Below are 18,128 nucleotides of genomic sequence, written 5' to 3' on the forward strand. Positions count from 1 at the left end.
AACCTATGGGCCATGGGGTTTGCAATAGGGAAAATGACCTGGGCCACTTTCAAGAACCAGGGCTTATAAAACCATATTTAATAAGTATTTCCCTAATTTCTAGAGGACCCCCACCCCCTGTGCACCTAGGGGAGACTTCAGGGGTTCTGAATCTGCAGAAATATTGCAGATCATCCATACCCAATCCTTCTAGCATCAAAGTCTAATCTGAGCAGCTCTTTAATACAAATGTGGGGAGTGAAATGTAAAATTTCACTTCACCCAGGCATATAAAAACTCATTTTATAAGCGCGCTCCTTATAGATAACTGACCCTCCACCCCTGGGATACCTAGGGGTAACCCTTGGGGTCCCTAATATGCAAAAATATGGTAGGCTTTTAATTTTTAAGGGCCCCTACCCCCAAAGTCGAGTTTGGGCACACTCGTTTAAAAAGCTGTCCTGGCAGCCAGTGCTGCTTTTAAACTGACCTCAGGCTTCAGCACTGCACACATGCTGAAGCAGAGAATCTGCTGGCCTCTAAACTGCCATGCCCCAGGATACTGGAGACTACTAGGTAGTGGATCCCCTTTCTGCCCCCTTTTGGAGGTTCTCCTCTTTCTTCTTTCTCTTGCCCAGCAGGGCTCTGCTCTGGGCACTATCAAGGGCTACCTTTCTGCCATTTCCACCTTCTTGAGGCTACCTGATCAGCCCTCTTTGTTCAAGTCCCCAGTTGTATATAGGTTTTTGAAGGGCATCGCCTATATGTTTCCTCCAGTTCCTTTTGTGATGCCTCAGTGGGACTTGAACCTTGTTCTTACTTTCCTGTGTGCTCCCTTTAAGCCGCTCCATAACTGTCCTCTCAGTCTTCTTTCTCTGAAGACTGCTTTCCTGGTTGCTATCACCTCTGCCAGGAGAGTGAGTGAGCTCCAGGCCCTTTCTTCTAAACCTCCTCTCCTTTCAGTCCATCCGGACAAAGTTTTGTTGCGGACGCGACCCTCTTTCCTGCCCAAGGTAGTCCCAGCCTTCCACATCGGGCAGTCCATCACTTTGCCCACCTTCTTTCCGCCTCCGCATCCCTCGAAAGAGGCATGGGAGGCTCCACCGTCTGGACCCAAAAGGTGCGCTCTCATTATATCTGGATCGCACACGCAAGTTCCGGGTGGATGACCAACTCTTTGTTGGTTACGTGGGCGCTAAGGGACGGGCGGTGCATAAGCGAACCATTTCTCAATGGGTCGTCTTGTGCATCAAGGCTTGTTACTCTTTGGCTCAAAAGGAGCCTCCTGTTGGGCTGAGGGCCCATTCCACACGGGCAACGGCGGCTACTACTGCCCTGGGCCAGGGAGTCCCCTTGCAGGACATCTGTCAGGCAGCTACGTGGGCCTCGCTGCACACGTTTGCAAGACACTACTGCCTGGACAGCCAAGTCCGGAGGGATGGCTTCTTTGGCCGTTCCGTCCTCCAGGACTTTCTGGTGTGATCATTGGTTTGCAGACCCATCACCGGGGTTGGTATTGCTGGGGTATCTATTCTAAGGTAAGGAATCTAATACTAACCTGTTTCTTTCAGATGCACAAGTTACTTACCTTCGGTAACGATATATCTGTAAGAAACCGTAGTTAGTATTAGATTCCTTACCGCCCCACCCATCCTCCCCGTTCGGCGAACCGATATATAGGGTTAAGGTCCATCCCTTTTAGGGCCCTAGTTTCATGGCACCAGTGTTGGTTTTTATAGTGGCTCTTCGTTTTCTGTCGCGGAAAAGCTGTGTATAAGAACTGACGTCTGCCCGCGAGGGCGGCGTCTAAGTACTCCGGCGACGTCATCCCGGCGTCGACGACTGACGCGGAGCCGCAGACGACGTCTACCGACGCGCAAGGGTACAGCCACGCAAAAGTTTCCGGATCCAGTCTGATGCCTGGGGATTTTCTAAGGTAAGGAATCTAATACTATCTACTGTTTCTTACAGATATATCGTTACCGAAGGTAAGTAATTTGGCTTCTGGGCATAGACTCGGGGGTCCCCCAGGGTCATGTAAGTACAGTCAGTTCAATCCCAGTGGCACAGGGGCGGACGGGTGCAGAGGTAGTGAGGCCCAATGATATCCAATGAGGGAAAAGGGGGCCTTCAGTTGGTGGCTGCTGGCTATCGGTTCTGGGAGCTGGGCTCCTGGTTACTTGCGCTCTGGGCAAGGGGGGAAGTAGGGTAGGACAAAGGGGTCACAGCCAGCGGCACTCGGGCGGCTGGGTGCAGGGTGCTTTTGAGCCGTCGGGCGCTCAATGTTATCCAATGAGGATCTTGAAAAAGGAACAAAGGCTGCAGGCTCGGGGACAGAGACTCTCCAGGGGTGCCAGCACTTCGAGAGGTAAGTTGGGATGTTGGAGCACAGGTAGGTACCCCAAAGGGAGGCACAGGGGGCCGCGGGGCGCCGGTGCAGGGGTTTCTTTGGGTGTCGGAAAAGCTTACCCTCGGCTGGTTGGGGTGGCCCCTGGTTCTTAGTCTGCAGGCATCGGCTGGTTCTTCGAGGGGGGTCTTTGGGCTCTGGACTTTGGGTCCCAGTCGCCTGGGGACGTCCTCGTGGTCTTGGTTCGGGTTGGCCCGGCCCGGGCTCGTCTGGTACAGAGTGGGCTGGTCTGGAGCTTCCTGGCTGGCACCAGGTGGGTTGTTGCAGCAGAGCCTCTGCTGTAGAGAGTTCTAATCTTCGAGAGGGTCAAGGCAGGCAGGTCCTCTGGGTGTCCCAAGGTTGCGGTCCGCGGAGGTCGCCGGGATTAGGCAGGAGCAGGTTCCAGGATCATCAGGCCGGTAGGGCTGGGGCCAAGTCAGTTGTTGTTGTCCTGTTAGCAGCTGCGCGGCGGGTCTTCTACTTGATCTTCTTTCTTCTTTTTTTCTATCGGGATCTGAGGAAGGAAGGTTCAGGGAGCCCCTAAATACTAAATTTATGGGTGTTACAGGTAGGGCAAGGGCAGGGACCAATAGGTCCCTGTCCTGGGGTGAGTACACCACCTAGCCTGCTCCTCTCGTGTGGGAGGGGGGCAGGAGCCTAGCTGGGATTGGGCAGGGCTCTCCATCTACAAGATGGCCGGAGCCCGGGGTCGTGCTTCACCTCGCCTCCTCCACCGGAGGGGTGGAGTTGGCTAAGGGTGGCACCCCCCCCTTCCTGACGTAGTTTTTCCCGCCAGTCTGCATGCCAGAGTGAGGGTAGGACTCCTGGGGGGCTGGTTGCTGGGTACAGCAAATGGTCTGGGGAAGCTCTCAGAGGCGGTATGCCTTTGAAGCTTCCACCTGTCCATCCTGGGGGAGGAGACATAGCACCTCGCCCAGGATGTGCTTTGTTGCAGACCCAGGAGAGCGGGGGCTCTCCACCCAGGAGTCCAGCAACATGTCTGCTGTGTGGCAGCCTCTGCAGCCACTCAGCCCAGGCGTGGATTGTAGGTTCGGGTTTTGGAGGACGTCTCTAAGATGCCCTCTCGCGCATGTTACATTAAATTCCACACTGGCATCAGTGCGGGTTTAATGTGCTGAGAAGTTTGGTACCAAACTTGTCAGTCTTCAGTGTAGCCATTATGGTGCTGTGGATTGGATTGGATTGGATGTGTATTTGTAAAGCGCTGTGAGAAGTTGGCCTGATGTGCAGTGTTCACTATTCTAGTGATCACTATATATCAGTCCAAACAACCCTTATTGATGATTGGTTGTAAGTCAACCTTATAGACCAGCTATCCTAGTAGCATGGATACGAGCAGTCTAAGGCTAAGACTCTAGAGGGCGTGTTAAGCCAGCTGTTTTACCATCACATTACCCCTTGAACACCCAGTGAAAGGACACCACACAAGTTGTTATGAAAATAAACAGATATTTATTTATAACAAGACTACCCTGAACTCTTTGAGTCAGGGAGCTAAGCACACAACAAAACTCTTACGAAAATACTTAAAGTCGCACAATTTACGCAAATGCCCGAGGGGCACGAAAAACCATATACTACAAAAGTGGAATGCGAATTACTAGCAGGTAAGTAACGATTTTCAGAGGCTTTAGAAACGCTAGGCCTACAATACTGAACACTCAGGTTAGGAGCAGGAGGCCTAGGGGCGCCACGTGCAGAGTGGGAACTCTCACGCGCAAGGCGGGAAAAAGCCTATGGAAGCTAGTATTCACAAAGTTAGTGTTCTCGGGCGAACCCGACTAGGTAGGTCAAAAACGAAAGTGGATCTGGACCCTTGGATAGTGAGGCTATGCTGAGGCACCGAAATGCCGAAGTTACCTAGCCCAGGGGCTGCAGCTGCATAGGTCTGAAAAGACGTCAGGATTCTCCGTTGACGAACCAGGAGCCTGAAGGAAAGGAGTTGCTGGCAGGCGACCAGTGAAGATTGTTCGGGTGATCCAAGCCTGGATCGAAGATAGATGACACCTGAAAGCAGAGGGGACCAAGTTCGTGACTACTAGCCAGTAGTCAGGTGGCACCAGGAGGGCACCGGATGGTAGTCACCTCGACTAGGTGAGTGGGCGACGCTGGGCTCTGTAGTCTCACGGACCAGGAGGCGTTGTCGGCGACCAGGTTGGAGGTACGAGCTGTCCCACGATGGATGATGCTCTCGATGTCGCTGGACCCAGGATTGGGGCAACAAGTCTTGGCAAATTCAAGCCCACGTGGTGGACCTAAAATGGCGTCTGGAGTGGACCAGGAGGGTCCGGGGTGCTCCTCTCTTGGAAGGGAGCAAGGGCCAGTCTGGAGCAACCAGACCAGCAACAGTGATGTCGTCGGGCGTCGTTAAGAAGGCCACAAGCCAGCGGGCTAGTAGCCAAACAACGCGGTGAGCAGCAAAAAGCAGAAGGGCCCCACGCAGATCGTGGAGATGCTGGGAGGCTGAACTTCGGTGCTGGGGCTTCTCAGGGTTGGGGCTTCTCGGACCCCAAAGCACTCACCAGAGGATCCCTCGGCGGTCGTGCTGGAAAGAAGTCGTGCAGTCTTGAAGATGGCCGGTCCCTCGAGGTCTCGTCGCACCCACGGTTCTCAGCTTAGCTGTAGAGGTGGGTAGAGGTCAGAGGTGCCAGGGAAGCCGGTTCTCGTCGAGCTGGGCAGTCAGATTCCGGAGGAAGGACTTGCAGCAGACCGCAGTGTTCTTAAGATGGTGCCTGCGGATGCAGGGTGACTACTCCTTAGTCACAAGGGAGAATCTTGAAGAAGAAATCTTGATGTCCTTTCGTAGAAAGTCGTGTCTTGATTCCAAAGATCTGATTTGGAAGGGGGCCAGGTCCTACCTTTATCCTGCAAAAGGGGGCTGGCACGCGACTAAGTCCTGCCCTATGGGTGGGACTAGGAGGGGGGTGGTTACACCCCTCTCCTTTGGCGGGCTTTCCCCAGGCCAGGGGCTGGGGTGCCCCTGGAACTGGTCTCAGCCGGCCTATGCACAGTGAGCACCGGGGTGCCACTTGCAGTCACCTTCCTCTGAAGCCCTGCCTACCTAGGATACAGAAAATCCTGTCTGGGACGTTGCTAGCACCGCCCCTGGCAGGAAACCCTTTGTCCTTGCCTCCTGCTCTGGGAGGACTCCCAGCAGCAGGAGGGCAGACTTGTGTCTCGGTGGCAGCATCCATTTTGTGGAGCTAAGGCTATGTCTGACTTTAACCGGGGTTACAGGTTACATACATGTCGTGTCCCTCTAGAAGGGTGGAATGCTAACCCTGTCGCCAGAATTGGCGAGGGGTTAGTATTCCAATTCGTATGACACCTTACTCGACATGTTTTGATAAAGCGATACCAGAGTTGGCATATAACCGCGAGGATTATAATGCACTTAAGAGTATATGGTATGCGATATCATGGAAACGGCTAAGGGATGGCTCCCGAAAGCCGCAGACAGGCTCAGCTCATGCCAGAGCACCATCTCACACGATTCCAAGCACTCTGCCTTCAGGATTGTTAAGGCCTGCCATAGGAGTGACTGATAGGAGATCTGTGTGTCCATTTTAGGGTTAGATATAGGTATACTATATCTAAAGCAAGGGGTGAGTACACCACCTTGCCCCAGCTGTCGTGCAGCCAGTTGTGTCAGTTTAGATAATCAGCCCAGGGGTGGCATAATACATGCTTCAGCCCCTGGGAGACTTCTGGGTACACCTCAGCCCTGGGTACAGGGACTTGGAGAGGGCCCAGTGCCAATTCAGTACCTGAGTACAATTTGGATAGAGAGAACAGCTAGGCTGTGGGTCTGATTAGCAGGCCCACAGCCAGGGAAAGTCGTAAACCAGTGCAGCAAAAAGCAAAAATCTGGGTGATCATAGGATTGCAGACCCTACTCTCCTACATTCCCTTTTCAAGATCTCCATTGAATAACATTGAGCGCCGACTGCTCAAAAGCACCCTGCACCCAGCCGCCCCAGTGCCCCTGGCAGTGCAACATTTGTCCTATTCTACTTCCCCCTTTACCCTGAGCAAGTGACCATAAACCCAGCTCCCACAGCCGCGTGACCTGCTAGCCAGCTGCCACCAACCGGAGGCCACCTGCCTCTCTTTGGATAACATTGGGCCTAACTACCTCTGCACCCGGCTGCCCCTGTGTCGCTGAGGGTGTACCAACTGTACCTACCTTACCCTGGGGGACCCCTGAGTCTATGCCCAGGACCTTAACTTCACCAGTCGAGTACTCACCTGAAAACCGATGACTCACGTTCTTGCCATAGGATAACATTGACTGGTTTGACTCGAAAAATCTTTGAAGTGTGAAGTTTTTAAACTTTAAAATATTCCTATAAAATCAGCCGAATACCGAAGTACTCACCTGTGATCAGGAGAGAAGCCGGTACTGTACCTTGTAGCCCAGTACTGAACCGCCAAAATAATCCTAACCGGGTTTACTAGTAACCTGAATTTTCTCCATAGGAATGCATTGTCTGCTTTTCTATGAAATTTCTACTTTTGAAAACTTGAAATATTTCTTAAAAATCGTACCTACTACTGAAACGCAATTACTTACCTGTCTTAAGTAGAGATCCCAGTGCTGGACCTAGGAGCCCAGTCCTGGATTACAAAAGTAATGCGAGCGTACTGTACCTGTATCCTGAATTTTCTCCCATTGGATAACATTGCTAGATTTTCACTGGAAAAGTTTCTACGGGTGAACTTTTAAAATGCCTTTTTATTCTTTAAAAATCATTGCAATAACTAAAACGTTATTACTAAACTGGTTTCAGCTTAGACCCCAGGACTGAATCTAGGATCCAGTCCTGGAGTTACAAACGTAATCGATAAAGTAATCAGCTGCATTTATGTAGGAAAAACCCATTGAGCTCACTGTTAAATTTTGTTTAGAACTGTGTTGCCTATTGCAACCACTGTACCTATTGTGATTACAAAGTTTATTGCCTTTCTGCAAAGTACTTGTCTGAGATCACTCACATTGAGAAAAGTATATTTTTATGCCTGTTGGTTCTAAAAATAAAACAACTATATCTGAGGATATACCAATTGGCCTGGAGTTCAGTTCTTTAGTGTGTGAAACCTTTTGCTGACTGAGTGTGTACAACAAATGCTTTACACTGTCCTCTGGTACTGCCTTACTGCTCGATCAAGCTACCACTTTGGAGAGTGTCACACCTGGCTTTAACCTCGGTTATACCTCTGGGGATTGTGGACGCTATAACACTGTACCTTATTCTGGTCCAGTATATATAGAGCCACTTTCTCACAACTTTCAGTGCGAAAAACGAAGAGCTCAACAGCGCTACCTACCGGTGGGAAGGGGTACTTCTTGAAAATGTCCTAACCCCAGTCTGACGCTTGGGGATAATTCTAAGGTAAGGAATCTGCAGCTCGATCGTTTCTACCAGATAAGGCGTTACTGAAAGTAAGTAACTTGCTCTTGAAATTCTTCTTTGAATTATGGTTTTGATAATGGAGTTTGTTGTCGAGGAATGTGTTGGCTCATTTTACTGTAGGACTGCAATCTGTAGTGCGTCTGTCATGCTTTTTGGGTTCGATTAATGCTTTGAATCTGTTTGTCGCAGGACTGCAGTGTGCTGGCTTTTGTCTTGGACCACCTTCTTCCACATACCCAGAATGCTGAAGATAAAGATACTCCAGCCTTGGCAAGACTCTTTCTGGCCAGTTTAGCTGCAGCTGGCAGTGGTACCGATGCACAGGTGGCACTGGTGAACGAAGTGAAGGGTGCCCTGGGCAGAGCGCTAGCTATGACTGAGAGCACGGAAAAGCATGCCAGGTAAAGCTCCGCAGATAGTGTTGAATGGCAGTCAGTAACCCGAAGTCCACTCCCTCATTCTCATGGTAATCCTTTGTGCTTCCTCTGAGCAGGCTACAAGCAGTAATGTGTATCATTAGTACCATCATGGAGTCTTGCCCATCCACGTCCGGCTTCTACAGCACTGCAACTACCAAGACACAGCACAACGGCATGAATAACATTATCCGACTCTTCCTGAAGAAAGGATTGGTCAGCGACCTGGCCAGAGTACCGCACAGCCTCGACTTGTCCAGGTATGGCCAGGTCTGTTCTCCAAGGTGGGCTTCTGCCTTTCTTTTCTTTGTTATATGTGACAGTATAGAATTAAATTAACAATACAGCAAGCACAACAATGAGCCTATGCAGTCTTAGCTTGTTTATGCCACTTAAGTTTCTGTTTTCAATTTCTGCATCTTTCTGCAGTACAGTTTTACAGACTTTAACCTGACGCCACACAATTAATCCTGAGGTTACTTAAATGTGTCTGAGTAAATCTGATCGAGATGTCTAACCGCAGATTTCATACCTTTGAATTTTCCCCAGGTGTCAGACTGTCTGAAGTTTTCATGAGCAGTGACCATGTGCCTACAGGAGGTCAGAAACGTGTCTGTGGTGGCAGGCTGGTAGGATACCAGTCGGCTTCATGCTATAGGACTAGTAGGTTTTCAAGGGGCACCTCTGAGGTGCCCTCGGGTTGCATGTCACAATAAGTCTGATACTGGCATCAGTATAGATTTGAGATGAGATTTGATACCAAACACCATTATTTTCAGTGCAGCCTTTATGTAGCTGGGTAACTCTTAAGGACTAGTTTATACCTTTAACATGGTTGCCTTCAACGTGGCTTCCTGAACACTTGCAATGCCCTAGTAATGGTACTGCTCATAGAGATGTCTCGCATGTATCACAGTGCACCCTGCCTTAGGGCTCTAAAGCTTATGGTAGGGGTGACTTGCATATGATATGCGGTGTACATCTGAAGGAGACAATTAGTTATAGATTCCTTACCATAGAATTACCCCCAGGAGAGTCAGACACCTTCCTGCGAATTTTTGGTCAGCAGTACCCCTGTGCATCGAAAGGTGGCTTCAGTCGGTTCCACGTTTCTCGTTGGCGTTGTGGTCGCCGGGATGATGTCGCGGTAGCTACTTAGACGCCGCCGTCAGTGCTTTCTTTTTCCATGCCAGCCAGCGCAGATCTGGGGAGAGTGGTACCTCAGTCACTTTTTGACAGACTTTTTTTCAGCGACTTTTGTCAACATAGTTTTGAGCCCTCGACGCCTGGTGCTTGTAGGGATGCCTGGTTTCAAAGCTTGCGGTTCCTGCCGACGGTGCCAGTTTCCCCTGGAACCCGACCACGACTTCAAGTTGTCTTCCTACTGCCGGATTATGAATCCGAATTCTTTGCTGGAGCCGTCCTGTAGGAAGCTGTGTAAGAAACTGGCTCTATATATACTACACCAAAATGAGGTATAGTGTTTCTCCAGTATTAGGGGTGTCTTTCATAGATTCACATGCTTGAATATTCCCCGTCGTCGAAGTGGGAGTCCCACGGTATATAAAAATAGCAATAATGCTAATATAACATAAATGATAATATCATATAATAATAAAATAGAGATAATACACTGTAAAAACCTCTACAATGGTAACTTCCATAGGAAGACAGTATAAGAGAAAAAACTCATTTGTAACATATCAGTGTCATTATGTTGGTCCAAACTGCAGCCAATCAGGCTCACGCACCCTCTAGAACCTTCTCCTCAGAAGCTCAAGCCCTCAGATTTTCTACCGCACGTCGTGTGAAGGGAGTCTCCCTGAGCTCTGCTCAGTTTTCTTCAAAGTTTGTCTCTTCAAATTATTTTTCCAAGAATGTCAAGTAAGAAGTCCTTGTTTAGAGCTTGCTCTTCATGTGGGAAACTACGTTTGTTTGAGAAGGACCCCCACCAAAAGTGTATTTACTGCCTGTACCCTGACCACAAGGTGGATGAATGTAAAATCTGTAGAGCTCTTCCTTCTAAGACTCTCAGAGACAGGGAAGGTCGCCTTCTTATATGGTTGAAGCGCCTCCAAGATAAAGAAGATGTTCTGTCAGACGCAGTAAGTCTTCAGTCAGGCTGTTCCACTGTTCCTTCCAAGCGTGGGAGTGTTCAAGACTTGCCTTCGCCTTTTCTTCAGAAAAAGAAAAAGCTGGCTTTGCCTGTGGCACAATCTTCACATTCTATGCCTTCTGTGTCAACGCCCACGAGACCTGGCTCTCAGGCGTCTTGCCCAGGCTCTATCAGTATTCTGACAGTCCTGACTCCCAGGTCGTCGACGGGCTCGTCGACGACCGTTCCGTCCACAAAATTGGCTTTGCTGTCTTCGTCGACGACCTCTGTGACGACGACGTCTGCTTCCTCGTCGTCGACGACGGTGATGTCGACATCCTCGACGTCGACGAGAACTCCTACGATCCCGTCGACGATCCCTATTGTCTCGTCGGCGACGAAGTTGCTGTCGACGAAGAAAACCTCTTCGACGTCGAAGAATTCCTCGTCGACGAAGGTCCCGTCGACGTCAGCCTCTCCGTCGACCACCTCGTCGACGTCGGCATCGTCGACGAAGAAGGCAACGATGGTTCCGACGACGAGAGCCCCGTCGACGTCGAGTGCTCCGTCGACCAGCTCCATGACGACGGCGTCGTCGTCGAAGAAGGCGACGCCGGTACCGTCGACGAAGGTACCGTCGACGAAGGTACCGTCGACGACGATACCGTCGACGAAAGTATCGTCGACGAAGATACCGTCGACGAAGGCACCGTCGACGAGAATTCCGTCTCCTCAGATTCCAGCAAAGACGGCTCCGTCGACGCACGTTCCGTCGACGACGATACCATCGACGACGAATCCCTCAGTGGGCCCTACCTCGTCGACGATGGCGATTTCTTCAGCGGCATGTTCAGGATCCTCTTCAGGATCGGGTTCTTTTGCCACCATGCCTCTGGTACCACTGCCTTCCTTGACCTCTGCCAGGGATTCTTCTATGCAGCTGCCGCCTCCTGATCTCCAATTACCCTCGCCTTTGATGGCAACTGATCACGAGACTGGATCTATGGGGGAAGATGAAGACGATGAAGCTCACAGTCCATCAGAATTGATTATAAAATGTCAAGACTCCAGTTCTGACCAGGAGGACGTGGAGGAAGTGGTCCAACCGGATGACCAATTTGTCCAGTTGCCTATGGCATCTTTTCCAGTTTCTTTGTTTTCAAACCTCCAGCATATGCTGGATGACTACAACAGAAGGTTTCCGCCTACCCCTCAGGGTACTCCAAGCCACGCTCCTGCGGAGGACTCCGGCCCTGCCACCCATCCACAGTCTTTGGAGCAGCCTGTTTTGACAGAGCTTCCCCGCCCTCACCCCCCTCTTCTTCCGCAACCTGGTGCGCACAGGGTGGATGAGTCGGACAGTGAAGAAGGGGAATTACACCAGGATACTGACGATGATCAGGATCCAGATATGGCGGATTACGACGACTATCGGATACAGACACCTTCTCCGCAACAGCCAGAGGCGGGTATGCGCCTACCATTGATACAGCAAGCTTCCATGTGCTGATGAATAAAGCGGCGGACCGCTTTAAATTGCCGAGAGAACAACGGCAAGAAGATTGCTTTCTCTACGATTTCAAAAACAAACCATACAAACAAATTCACACCATACCAATCATAGAATTTGTATGGAAAGAAGGGATAAGAATTATGCATTCTCCTAACTCCTTGCCGGCACAAGTCCCTCGCCTGGAAAAGAAGTACAAGGCTCCTGCGGGTTCACCTGCTTGTTTGCTGTCGCATCCCAAACCGGACTCGGTTGTCACACAGGCGGCACAGCGACGATCCCGTAATCCGGCGACTCCTCTCACTACTCCACCTGATAGAGAGGGTCGACGTTTGGACGCCATTGGGAAGAAATTTTCCACCATGTCTTCTACGTCGGTACGCGCTGCAAATGCGTTGGCCATTCTAGGTCGCTTCGACAGGCAAATGTGGTCGGACATTTCCGCATTCGTTTCTCTAATTCCAGAAGCGTCCAGATCAGAAGCCCAGCAAGTTCTCCAGGATGGCATGAGGGCGTCAGAGGAAATGATTGACTGCGCGATTGATGTGGCGAGTACGGGATTTCGCATCCTCGCCAGTGCTGCGGCTCTCCGCCGCCAGGGCTGGCTTAAATCCACTTCTTTCCGGCAAGAAGTCCAGTCGAAGATACTCGACATGCCCTATGACGGTGAATCTCTTTTTGGCGCTCACATTGACGAGGCGCTTGAGTCAATTAAAAAGGACACCGATACAGCAAAATCGCTAGTCTCCTTACAATTTAAGAAGCAGCCCTTTCGTGGCGCCCGTGGAAGAGGTTCGTCTTCCACGAATTTTCGAGGAGGACACACTCAGTACCGCCAATTCAACCAAGGCAATCAACGTTACTCCTCTCAGCAGTCTACTCGCCAAAATCAGTCACGACCCTATAAAGGAAAACCTACTTATAGGGGTGCCAACAACAAACGCCAGTGACTCTCATGTCACACTAGGAGTTGGAGGGAGAATCTCGCAGTTTTATTCCCAATGGTCTCTGATAACATCGGACCAATGGGTATTGGACATTGTTCGCAAGGGTCATGCCTTGGAGTTCACAGAGATTCCTCCTCATTCTCCGCCATCAGGCCCGCCACCTCCCCATTTTCTAGAATTGCAACATCAAGTTCGTCTTCTCATACTAAAAGGTGCAGTCGAAGTGGTTCCTATATCACAACAAGGGACAGGTTTCTACTCACGTTTTTTCCTCATTGCCAAGAAGACGGGAGAGTGGCGGCCTATACTGGATTTGAGGGCGCTCAATTTCTTTCTAAAACAGCAGTCTTTCCGCATGCTCACATTGTCAGAAGTCTTGCGGCTTCTCTGCAGCGGAGATTTTCTGTCCACGATAGATCTGCAAGACGCCTATTTTCATGTGCCGATTCTGCAACAACATCGCCAATTTCTGAGGTTCAAGGTGGGCACTATCCATTACCAATTCAAGGTGCTGCCTTTCGGCCTGCGTTCGGCACCTCGTGTTTTCACGAAGGTCCTGGCCCCAGTCATGGCTTATCTACGTCTTCAAGGAGTGCAGATTTTTCCTTATCTGGACGATTGCCTTCTGAAATCTCCGTCTCCTCTTCAGCTGGCTCACGACACAAGTCTCTGCCTGCGGACTTTCAAGTCACTGGGGTTGACCATCAACGTGGACAAGTCACACTTAACACCATCACAAAGAAGGAACTTCCTGGGTGCCATTCTCGACACGGAATTATCAAAAGCCTTCGTTTCCCAAGAACGACAGGTGAAAATAGTACGTCTAGTCACCCTCATCCGTTCAAAACAGTCAGTTTCTGTGCGCATGTTGAAGTCCTTTCTGGGGATGGCGTCGTCCTGCATCGCTCTGCTTCCGAACTGCAGGCTCCGCACTCGCCCTATTCAGGAGGAACTAGACCTGCAATGGCGCCAAGTGTCAGGATCCTTCAACGATCTAGTGAGAGTCTCGTCTCGCATGAAAGACAGTCTCCTTTGGTGGAGAGAACCATCCAACCTAAACGAAGGAGTTTCCTTTCTGGCCCTTCCTCCGGATCTAACGCTGACCACAGATGCATCCATGGAGGGTTGGGGAGCTCATCTCCTAGACCTTTCAATCAAAGGGAAGTGGACACCGTCACAACGAACATGGCATATCAACAGATTGGAGCTGCTGGCGATCTTCCTTGCTCTCAGATCTTTTCTGCCAGTAGTGCAAGGAGAGTCCGTGCTGGTTCAAACGGACAACACAACCAGCATGCACTACATGAACAAACAGGGCGGCACAAGATCTCAGCCCTTGTCTCGGCTAGCTCAGAAGATCTGGAACTGGGCTCTTCATCATCGAATCTCCCTGACGGCGGTCCATCTGCCGGGGGTTTCAAACATCCTAGCGGATTCGTTGAGCAGGTCCACATCGTCTACCCACGAGTGGGAGCTTCATCAACAAACTCTGGACATGGTGTTCCGCCGTTGGGGTCGTCCCCTGATGGACCTTTTTGCCACTCCACTGAATCGGAAGTGCCCCGCCTTTGCGAGCTGGCATCCTCATCCGGGGTCCAGCGGCAACGCCCTTCTCATGGACTGGAGCGGCCTGTTCGCCTATGCGTTTCCTCCCATACCATTGGTGCCGAGGACGTTGTGGAAGATGCGCAGGCAACCCTGCCACTTGATACTGATTGCACCTCGTTGGCCCAGACAGGCTTGGTTCTCGGAACTTCTTCTGTTGTCCCAATGCACGCCCATTCGTCTGCATCCACGTCCAGATCTTCTGTCCATGGACGAGGGCCAAGTCTGCCATCCAGACCCGACCACTCTTCAGTTATGGGCATGGAACCTGAATTCCTCGAATTCGCGAATTTCGAGATGCCCCAGGAATGCAGAGAGATTCTGGCTTCTGCTAGAGCTTCCTCAACTGTTCAAACGTACAAACTAAAGTGGAAACGGTTTTGCCATTGGTGCGCAGAAGCAAATGTCCACCCACTCACTTCTGCCCCAGAACAGCTGTTGCCCTTCTTTCTAAGCCTTGCTCAGTCTGGCCTCTCTCATGCCACCTTGAGGGTCTTTCTGGCAGCTATTTCACGTTTCAGGCATGATGGCTCAACCTCTCTCTGCTCATCCAGAATTATCAGACAATTCTTTAAAGGTCTCTTCAGGAAGTTTCCTCCTATCAGACGCCCGCCTCCGGCATGGCAGCTCAACGTGGTATTGTCACAGCTCATGAAGCCTCCTTTTGAGCCAATCCACAGAGCAGACAACAAGTTTCTTACCTGGAAGGTCGTTTTGCTTTTGGCCCTAACGTCTTCTCGCCGTGTCAGCGATCTTCATGCTTTCACAATCAAGCCTCCTTATTTGCAATTCAAACCAGATGGGGTGTCTCTTCGGACCAATCCCTCTTTTTTGCCAAAAGTGCCTACAGATTTCCATCTGAACGAACCTGTCTTCTTGAAGACTTTCTTTCCGAATCCACAGTCTCCGGCAGAACAACGCCTTCATTCCTTAGACATCAGCCGTTGTCTAAAGTTTTACATTTCAAGAACTGCCCCCTTCCGCAAATCAGATCAGCTTTTTATAGCATATGGAAGAATGCGAAGGGGACATTCAGTGACAAAACAGACACTTGCAAGATGGCTCTCAGCAGCCATATCCTACTGTCACCAACAAGCTGGCAAGCCTTTACAGGGTCCTGTGAAGGCACATTCGACGAGAGCGATGGCGTCCTCCACCGCCTTGTTTGCCGGAGTGCCTCTACACCAGATTTGCCGGGCGGCAACGTGGTCGAATAGGCACACCTTTACCAGACATTACTGTTTGGATTCCATCAACGAGGCGGATACCGCAGTGGGGCAAGCAGTGCTTCGCCATCTCTTTAAATAAGGTGAGCCTCTGTTCCCTCCTCCTTTCTCTTCTGTGATTGCTATATGCTTTTAAGCTATGTGTTTACTTCTTGTGAAGATGCTTGCAATCCCAGTGCTAGGAGTTACTGCTATCTATTCTATTCAAGCATGTGAATCTATGAAAGACACCCCTAATACTGGAGAAGAACTATTGTTACTTACCTGTAAACAGGTGGTTCTCCAGTATTGGTGTCTTTCATAGATTCACATGCGACCCACCCTTCCTCCCCTCAGAGGCTCTCTTCTCCTCATACGCTATTGTTACTAGTGCTACGAAAATCTGAGGGCTTGAGCTTCTGAGGAGAAGGTTCTAGAGGGTGCGTGAGCCTGATTGGCTGCAGTTTGGACCAACATAATGACACTGATATGTTACAAATGAGTTTTTTCTCTTATACTGTCTTCCTATGGAAGTTACCATTGTAGAGGTTTTTACAGTGTATTATCTCTATTTTATTATTATATGATATTATCATTTATGTTATATTAGCATTATTGCTATTTTTATATACCGTGGGACTCCCACTTCGACGACGGGGAATATTCAAGCATGTGAATCTATGAAAGACACCAATACTGGAGAACCACCTGTTTACAGGTAAGTAACAATAGTTCTTATAGAGTCCAAGTGTCCCCAAAGATAGGCAGAGTTTAAAGTTACATAAAACTTTACTCTCTAATAGTGGTAGCTTGGTCGAGCAGTAAGGCAGTATCAGAGGACAGTGTTAAGCTTGTGACGTACGCACTCAGTCAGAAAATGAATTGACACACTCGAACTGAACTTAAGACCAATTGTTTGTGTATAAAAAATATACTATTTATTTCTAGAACAAAACAAGCTTGGTACACGTAAGCATTAAATACTTTCAATAATAAGTTACTGGATATAGAACAGTTTGAAAATGCAATACGAATTGTACTTTGGTTTGCAGGGGAGCAGTAGTATGCAACACTTAGTAAATACAGTACATTGGAATGAATAGGCTTTTTCAATAAATTGCAGGCAAGTTATTTTTACGTTACTTTTTCTAACACTGTGATGGATGCCTAGATTCAGCACTGGGACATTTCCTGTAAGCAGGTGAGTAAATGTGTTTTTTTGTTTGTGCAATTTTTAAAGAATATTTTCAGATTTCAAAACTCCACACTTAGTCGTTTTTTGGAGGGAAAATTGTCAATGTTATCCTATGGAGGAAAAACAGGTTATCGGTTTGCAGGTAAATAAACAACTGTGGGAGTTAAGATTGTGGGGTTAGACTCTGGGGTCTCCCAAGGTCAGTGATGCACTGTTGTTGCACCCTCAGCAGCACTAGGGCGGCCGGGTGCAGAGTGTTAAGGATGGGGGATAGGGGGTTTCCGGTTGGCTGCTGGCAAGGAGGCCACGAGGTTGTGGGAGCAAAGATCCTAGGGTCTAGCTCAGGGCAAGTCGGGGAGCAAAGAGGCACCAAAGGTGCACCCTCAGCGGCACTAGGGCGGCCGGGTGCAAGGTGCTGTTTTGAGGGCGGGTGCCCTGTTTCCAATGGAGAACCTCTGCGACAAAACTGCAGGCTCGGGGGACGAGGATCTTCCAGGTTCGACCACCACTTTGTGGGGTAAGTTGGGATGTTGAGGGTTGGTTAGGCACTGTTGGTTTGGGCACACAAGGCCGTGGGGCGTCTGGTGCAGGGGTGCCTTGGGACGTCGGATTCTCGTTCGAGGCATGTGGGCTGCTAAATTCATATCTAGTGCATAGATCGCCGCCTAGTGTTGGGTCCGGATGATTGCACATTGTTGTCCTGGAAGAGTCTTCGAAGTATCACGAGATAGGTGGCTCCTCCCCTGGACTACAGTGCGCATGGGCATCGACTCCATCCCCAGATTGTTTTTTTCCGCCATTGGGTTCGGATGTGATTTCGACGTCTCCGTGTCGGAATCGTAAAAGTCTCTTCTTTAAGGCCAAAAGGCCTTCGTTACCTGCGTCGGTATTGTTTGCGTGCGGTCTCGAGCATCATCCGGCTCTTTGAGTCGGAATTCTGCGGAGTCGAGTGACTCTTCCAACATCGAGGCCCTCTCGTCGCAGCAAGACCCCGACGAACTTATCATGGAGCGGAGTCCGTTCAAGTTCTGCCCCGTCTGTGGATCCAAATATCCACATATCGACGTGCATCCAGTCTGTAATAAATGCCTCTCGCCGGACCACAACGAGGACAACTGCATGGCCTGCTCTAAGTTCAGGTCCAAGAAAACGCTCAAGCTTCGGCGCGCGGTGCGCCTTGAGGCCCAGCGAGCGGCTCCGGCACCCGACGACATATTCGACGACCCCGCAGAAGAAGGCCAAAGCCATCATCTTCAGATTTCACCGCCGTCGACGGAGGTCCAGGCCGATCCCGAAGAATACGTCAAAGGACAGGGCAAGACCTTGAATACGTTGAGGAGGTAGGGGACGACGAA

The 18,128-nt window shown here is 50.1% G+C and overlaps 1 protein-coding gene across 2 annotated transcripts in view; it reads left to right on the plus strand.

Moving 5' to 3' along the window:
* The window catches only part of HUWE1 (HECT, UBA and WWE domain containing E3 ubiquitin protein ligase 1), a 1,655,742-nt gene that overhangs the window by 854,217 nt on the left and 783,397 nt on the right, over positions 1–18,128 (plus strand). Inside the window, exons 46-47 of one of the 2 annotated variants that reach the window (XM_078664564.1) lie at positions 7,990–8,201; positions 8,294–8,500. In XM_078664564.1, the coding sequence (XP_078520690.1) occupies positions 7,990–8,201; positions 8,294–8,500 (419 nt within the window). The remainder of the gene's footprint in view (positions 1–7,989; positions 8,202–8,293; positions 8,501–18,128) is intronic. The other variant, XM_078664565.1, reaches the window with a different exon arrangement.

This window comes from Lissotriton helveticus, chromosome 10, assembly GCF_964261635.1.
Source record: "Lissotriton helveticus chromosome 10, aLisHel1.1, whole genome shotgun sequence".
Taxonomy (NCBI): Eukaryota; Metazoa; Chordata; class Amphibia; order Caudata; family Salamandridae; genus Lissotriton; species Lissotriton helveticus.